Below are 7483 nucleotides of genomic sequence, written 5' to 3' on the forward strand. Positions count from 1 at the left end.
CTTTCATACTCTATTTTCTCTCTGTGTGTCTCTATTAGATAGTAGATCGAGAGAGAGAGGGAGGGAGGAGGTCAGAGAGATATTTTTGTAGTTAATCCACGTTGCAGGAAGTGACGTTTCATCTAACCGGATGTCATGTGATGCTACGTGGCAAGGTTGGTGAAACGTTGAGTCTCTCAGAAAATGCCGAGCCGAGCAGAAGTCTAAAATGGTTCTCTCCTAAGTAAGGGGAGAGATGTGCGCCCCAGACGTGGGACGTGGTAGGTACCCACAGTGGAGACCATCGATGGCGGCATCTGCAGATCATGCCTGGGAGAATAAAAGGTTGAAAACCCAACATCTGTCTTCATCTTGTGTATTCCGGCGAAAACAGCAAGAGAGCTCCACCCAGATGAAGACTCTCCCAGAGCAGCAGAACCAGGTATGAATCTTCTTTAATTCAAACACATAAATACACAACAAGCGTCCTAACCACTAGACAAACGGTTTAAGGGATCTTGGGTCCCGTTCTCTCGTCTCTTAACACTCGTAACATCTCTCTCTCTCTCATCGTCGTAAACTTCTTCTCTTCATTAGTAAAATGGACACGTCATCGCCAGGGTACCAGTATCCCTCAAGTAAAGTATCCAAGTCAAATCCTCTTTTTCTCCCTCCCTTATGTAACAGAAGCATACGGCCAGCTTCGATTACCACCCGAGCGTAACAGCTACCGTAGTTCAACCAGAAGAAACTCCCTTAGCCGCTGTAAAAGGAAATACATTACAAAAAGGAATTTGTTTCTTCTGTGGGAACACACGGCATGCACGGGCGATGTGTCCTGCGCGTAATGCCGAGTGTAGAAAATGTAAAAAAAATGGCCATTGGGCTAAGGTATGTAGATCATCCTCCTCTCCTGCTGCTGTGTTGTACGACCCGGACTCCCCCCCACCCAATCTCTCCTGACTAGGAACGGGTGCCAAAGACATCACCTTCACAAAATGCGAAATAAATGGGCAGGTAGTGAATGCTATGGTAGACTCCGCCAGCGTGGGGACGTTCATTAGCAAAAAATACAGCAAGAAAGCTGAAACTTTTTGTTATCCCCAAACTGAAAACCGTAGCATTGGCGGACCCGAATCATCATGCTAAAATCATCGGCGAAACTGTTGTTGACATCCCTCTAAACGGTAAAAACCACCACGCCATGACGGTGGAAGTAATTAAGGACCTGTTCACGGATATGATTGGCGGAAAAGACCTTCTAAAACAATATAAAACTGTGACGTTGAAATTCGACGGTCCCAGGGAAGAACTTGTTATTGGAGCGATGGGTAAGTATCAAAATTTCTCCTCCTCCCCTCTTCTCTCATCTTTCTACTCGGACGACCCCTATTGCCACCAAATCTCGTCGTCACTCATTCACTGACAACATTTTTATTAAAGAGGAAACTGCCAGAATGCGGAGGGAAGGCATAATAGAGCCCTCTATATCTCCTTGGCGAGCCCAAGTTTTAGTGACCTCTAACGAGAATCAAAAAAAAAGAATGGTGGTCGACTACAGCGACACCATAAATAGATTTACAGAACTAGATGCCTATCCCATGCCTAACATTACTAAAATGATTGATGACATAGCTCGATACAACGTTTTTACAACACTTGACCTGAAGTCTGCTTACCATCAACTCCCAATTAGTCACGCCAATCGGAAATACACAGCATTCGAAGTAAATGGAAAACTTTACCAATTTACTCGTATCCCTTTTGGAGTCACTAACAGAGTGAGTGCCTTTCAAAGATGCATCGATTGCATTGTAGAAAGAGAAAAATTAACAGATACTTTTGTGTATGTAGACAATGTCACGATATGCAGAAACGATCAACAAGAACATGATTACAACCTTCAAAGGTTTTATGATGTAGCAAAAAAATGCAACATCACACTCAACCAAAGTAAGAGCATCATTTCTACTACTTCTATCACACTTCTTGGGTACACAATCCAGAACAACCAAATTACTCCTGATTACCTGAGGCTAAAACCACTCCTTGAAATGGCACCGCCTCTAAATTTACAGTCGCAAAAATGAATAATTGGTATGTTCTCTTACTATAGTAAATTCATTCGAAATTTTTCTGATAAGATACTGCCGCTGAACCATAACAGGGAGTTTCCACTACCCCCGTCTATTCTAAATTCTTTTCAGATGCTGAAGACCGACTTAAGTAATGCCACCCTTATAACTGTTGACCTCGACAAAGAATTTGTAGTGGAAACTGATGCCAGTAAATACTGCATTGCTGCTACGCTGAACCAACAGGGTAGACCCGTTGCATTCTTTTCTCGGACACTAAACCCGAACGAGATTAGACATCACGCGGTCGAAAAAGAAGCTGCTGCGATTGTCGAAGCTCTTCGAAAGTGGCGACAATTCTTACTCGGGAGACATTTCAAAGTTATTACAGATCAAAAGAGCGTCAGTTTTATGTTCGATAATAAGAGAAAATCAAAAATTAAAAATGATAAGATATGTCGTTGGCGGATCGAACTATCACAATTCAAATTCAGCATTACTTACCGCCCAGGAACGGAAAATACAGCTGCTGATACGTTTTCTCGCATCTCTGCATTAACGCACACTTTGCAAGACCTCCGCGACTTGCATGCTACACTATGCCATCCTGGAGTCACACCCTACTAATTATAAAAACATCCCGCCTATTTCGCCCCAACTGTATCAAATGTGGACAGTTTGGCTACAAATACCAGCATGAATGACCAAAGATAGAAGCACATTGGTGCAAAAAGACACCGAAAAAGCAACCATACCCAGCAACTATAGGCCAATAACCTGTTTACCTACAATGAGGAAATACTAACTGCGCAACTGAGGAAACAAATTTAATATTCCCTTTAACGTTGATCTCAAAAGGACATGGGACCTTGAATTTGGGTTCTATGATTCCACCAAAGGTAGGTGTACACTTATATGCTGGCCATATGAAAGGTGAGGAGCCTGAAGCAAGAGTGTGCTCTTCTATTTATAAAAAAAAATCATCCCGCTTATTTGGCCCCAACTGTACCTAGTGTGGACAATTTGGCCACGAGGACCAATGGTGCAAGATACCAGAGGATCGATCAGGGGTTCGGTCACAAGAGGTTTATGAACCACCCTGGCCATTGGGGAAAGCCAGAGAAACACAGCTGAACCACAAGGACCGATGGTGCAAGATAAAAAGACCTCAGCAGAATAAAAAAAAAAAACTAAGTTAAAATTACAGTTGAACTTCAAATGAACAGTTTTTTATGCTCGTTTTTTAGAATCCATCACAAAGATAAATATACCAAAACATGCGGCGTGATGAGGGAGACCATCATCTTTTTCAAACGGTTTTTACTTATCAACTTTTAAGCTGCACATACATTGTTTAACTGTCTTTTGAACACAAATATACATATATTTGGGCAAATCTGTATATACATAGACTCGAGTATATATATATATATCATCACTATTAAAAACAGATATATCTAAAACATAATTTTCATGGATGTAGGAGATTTATAGATAACCTTATATGCATAAACGATAATGATGAATTCGAAAAAAATAAACATCTTATATATCCAAACGAATTAAAATTGAATTGTGAACATAGAGGACAACAGGCTACATTTTTGGATTTAGATATAAAAATTGTTTTTTAAATAAATATATATATATATATATTTTTATTTCTTCAGACCTGAAATTGGCAGAATCAGCAAGAGAATTCTTGAAAGAATTAAACAAATTAAAAATAGATTCAACCTAACCCAGTGGATTAACACTGAGGATGCTATTAATTCGTTCAAAAGGATCCCTAACAAGAAGCATTCATCCAATTCGACATAATTAACTACAACCCGTCTATTTCCAAACGCCTTTTTGACATTGTCTTGGATTTTGCTCCTACATTCTCCAATATTCAACCATTCGAAACTGACATCATTATAAAATGCCGTAAAACTGTCCTACTAAGCCAAAACTCTCAATGGACTAAAAAAGACCAACCCACCCCCTTCGACCTTGCGATGGGTGCCCTTGATTCAGCGGAGACCACTGACTTTTAAGGTGCACATACATTGTTTAACTGTCTTTTGCACACAAATATACATATATATATTTGGGCAAATTTGTATTTACATAGACTCGAGTATATATATATGTATGTCATCACTATTAAAAACAGATATATCTAAAACATATAACTTTCATGGGTGTAGGAGATTTATAGATAACCTTATATGCATAAACGATAACGATGAATTCGAAAAAAATAAACATCTTATATATCCAAACGAATTAAAATTGAATTGTGAACATAGAGGACAACAGGCTACATTTTTGGATTTAGATATAAAAATTGAGGATGGGATTTTTCTTTATAAAATGTTTGATAAAAGAAGCGCCTTCCTCTTTAAAATAGTACGTATGCCGCATAAAGATAGCACCTCCCCTATTAATTTTTATTTCGGACTATTAGTCTCATCTTTATTAGTTGTTGTTTTTCATCTTTTTTTTTTCTTTTTTTTTATTCACAACGTTTTGGCCACCAAAGATGAATATACCGAAAGATGCGACGTGATGAGGGAGACCATCTTTTTCAAACAGGTTTTACCGGGTTTTGAATAAGTCCTGTTACATTTCTATTTTTATAAATTCATGTATTATTATTGATTGTAACTAACATTTGAGTACGTCAAATTAATACTTATAAATTGCAGATACAATATTGACTCCTGAGAAAATCCTAAATTATAAGTACAACCGAATGGAAGGAAAAAGAAATGAAATCTCCATTTTGCTGCGTGCGGGTTGCAAACAAACTAACATTGCAAAGCTACTAAACGTCAGTAGAATGACTGTCTATCGTGTTGCCCAACGTCTGAATAACTCGGAGACCCTCAAGGATCGACCTCGATCAGGAAGGCCTCAAAAAATTAGGCGTGGAACCATTAAAAAGGCCTTTGAAAATGATCCTGAACTGAAAATGACAAGACTGGCACAAAAGATGAAGATTTCTGTATCCACAGTGTCCAGGGTGGTCAAGAGCATGGGGGGAAAGAGTCTAAGACGTTCCAAGAAACCCCTCTTGAGTGCTGCAATGATTCATAAACGTCTGGAGAGGAGCACCCGCCTGTTGAATGACTTAAAGAGCCACGGGAATCGTATCTTCATTTTCTCCGATAAGAAAACATTCACTGTCGATCCAGTCTTCAACAGGCAGAACAACCAGCTTTGGGAATGATGTCTCTAACCACAAGAGAGTGTCAACCACTAAGCATCCAGCATCTGTCATGATGCTTGGGGTCGTAGCATCCAATGGGGAGAAGATGCCCCCGGTGTGGTTTGAACAGGGATACAGGCTAACCTCCGCTGTTTACAAAGACATTTTGGAAACTAAAGTTCTTCCATGGGTTAAAAAGATTACCAAGAAAGCAGATTACGTGTTCCAGCAGGACGGCGCACCCGCACATACCGCCAAAATTGCGCAGAACTGGTTAGAGACTAACATGAGCTTCTGGCCCAAACACTTTTGGCCTTCACAGTCGCCAGATTTGAACCCCCTTGATTTCAGTGTGTGGGCGCATATTGAGGCAAGGGCCTGTAAGACCCGCCACAGTAACACAAAGGAGCTGAAAGCCTCTGTGAACCGAGCATGGGCGTCCATGAAGAAGGATTATGTCAGGAAGGCCTGTAAGAGTTTCCGACCTCGGTTGGAACATGTCATTGCCGCCAAAGGTGGCCACATTGAATGATATGATGCCTTGTATACTAATAAATCATTGTGTAACCAAACTTGTTTAATTCTACCCAAAATGACGTACCAGGCTTAATTTGAATAGGAAAATCTACAATGTAACAGGACTTATTCAAAACCCGGTATAATTCAAACTTACATATTTCAAAGTTAGGTATAGTGGAGCCTTTTTTTCAATCCGCCATTGCTGGACAGGTATATTGAAAAACTAATTGGCTTTTAAAATGAAGAGTTTTCAGTAGATAGAAGCAGGAGTCCAGAAATATAGTTTTGTTGCAAATTTTTCTTCCAGTTTTTTTCTCGAGAAAAATAAAAGGTAGAGATGAGATATCATTTTAAAGACAATATCTATTAAAAATCGGAAACAATGTTTTTTTCTCATTTTTGATTTCGTCAGGTGAAAAAATAGAAAACGCATCCAACAGGGGATGGCGAGTCATTTCCATATAAGAAACTCTGCATTAGAGAAAATCCTGTAATTGTACATAAATTATGAGACCTGCTTTTCCGTCTTTCCGCAAGGATAGTTTGCCTTACATCCAAAATAGTAATATTGTATATCAGTTTAGATGCCAGTGCGATGCTGGTTATGTTGGGCGAACATCCTTGCACCTTTTGACTCGTATAAACCAGCATGTTCCATCGAAGATCAGACAAGGGAGGATGGGGTTCGGTGGTCTCCCTTCTTCTGCAGCCTTGGACTCTCCTATTGGCCAGCATTTGGTTGACAACCCGTATTGTGCCGATAGATATAAAATAGATTGGTTCGAGGTGCTACATAGAGCGGACTCCAAAAACCATTTAAAGATTTTGGAGGTCGTCTCTATCGCGGTGCGTCAACCTTCTTTGTGCCGGCAAAAGGAAACATCAAACGCATTGTTTCTCTTTGGGGAACTTTGAATTTTTTCTCCCGCTTTTTTTTTTTTTTCTCCCTCGTTGTGCCAATATTTTTAATCGTTTTTGAACGTAAATAAATTTAATTAATGTCCCTGTACGTTTGGCACATTTAATAAGTTCCCCAATAGAACTCTTTATTTTTGTTACAATATTATTTAGGTTGCTATCGATTTACTCCTGACGAGATGATAGCCGAAAGAGCTCTCGAGAAACTTCCGCCTAGTATTTTATTTAAAACTATATACAAATTCTGTACCTCTAAACATTTATTTAAATATATATATATATATATTATATATATTTCTTCAGACCTGTAATTGGCAGAATCAGAAAGAGAATTCTTGAAAGAATTAATAAACAAATTAAAAATAGATTCAACCTAACCCAGTGGATTAACACTGAGGATGCTATTAATTCGTTCAAAAGGATCCCTAACAAGAATAATGCTGCATTCATCCAATTCGACATAATTAACTACAACCCGTCTATTTCCAAACGCCTTTTTGACATTATCTTGGATTTTGTTCCTACATTCTCCGATATTCAACCATTCGAAACTGACATCATTATGAAATGCTGTAAAACTAAGCCAAGACTCTCAATGGACTAAAAAAGACCAACCCACCCCCTTCGACCTTGCGATGGGTGCCCTTGATTCAGCGGAGGCCACTGACTTTTAAGGTGCACATACATTGTTTAACTGTCTTTTGCACACAAATATACATATATATTTTTGGGCAAATTTGTATTTACATAGACTTGAGTATATATATATATGTCATCACTATTAAAAACAGATATA

The 7483-nt window shown here is 39.1% G+C and overlaps 1 protein-coding gene across 1 annotated transcript; it reads left to right on the forward strand.

Moving 5' to 3' along the window:
* Window positions 1-4881: 4881 nt before the first annotated feature.
* Window positions 4882-5271, forward strand: LOC145270360 (uncharacterized). Its single transcript, XM_080126010.1, has one exon. The coding sequence runs from the start codon at window positions 4882-4884 to the stop codon at window positions 5269-5271; it is 390 nt and encodes a 129-aa protein (XP_079982136.1).
* The last annotated feature ends 2212 nt before the right edge of the window (window positions 5272-7483 follow it).

The sequence above is a fragment of the Euprymna scolopes genome, chromosome 46 (genome assembly GCF_053919585.1).
Source record: "Euprymna scolopes isolate OS-2025 chromosome 46, ASM5391958v1, whole genome shotgun sequence".
Classification (NCBI taxonomy): Eukaryota; Metazoa; Mollusca; class Cephalopoda; order Sepiida; family Sepiolidae; genus Euprymna; species Euprymna scolopes.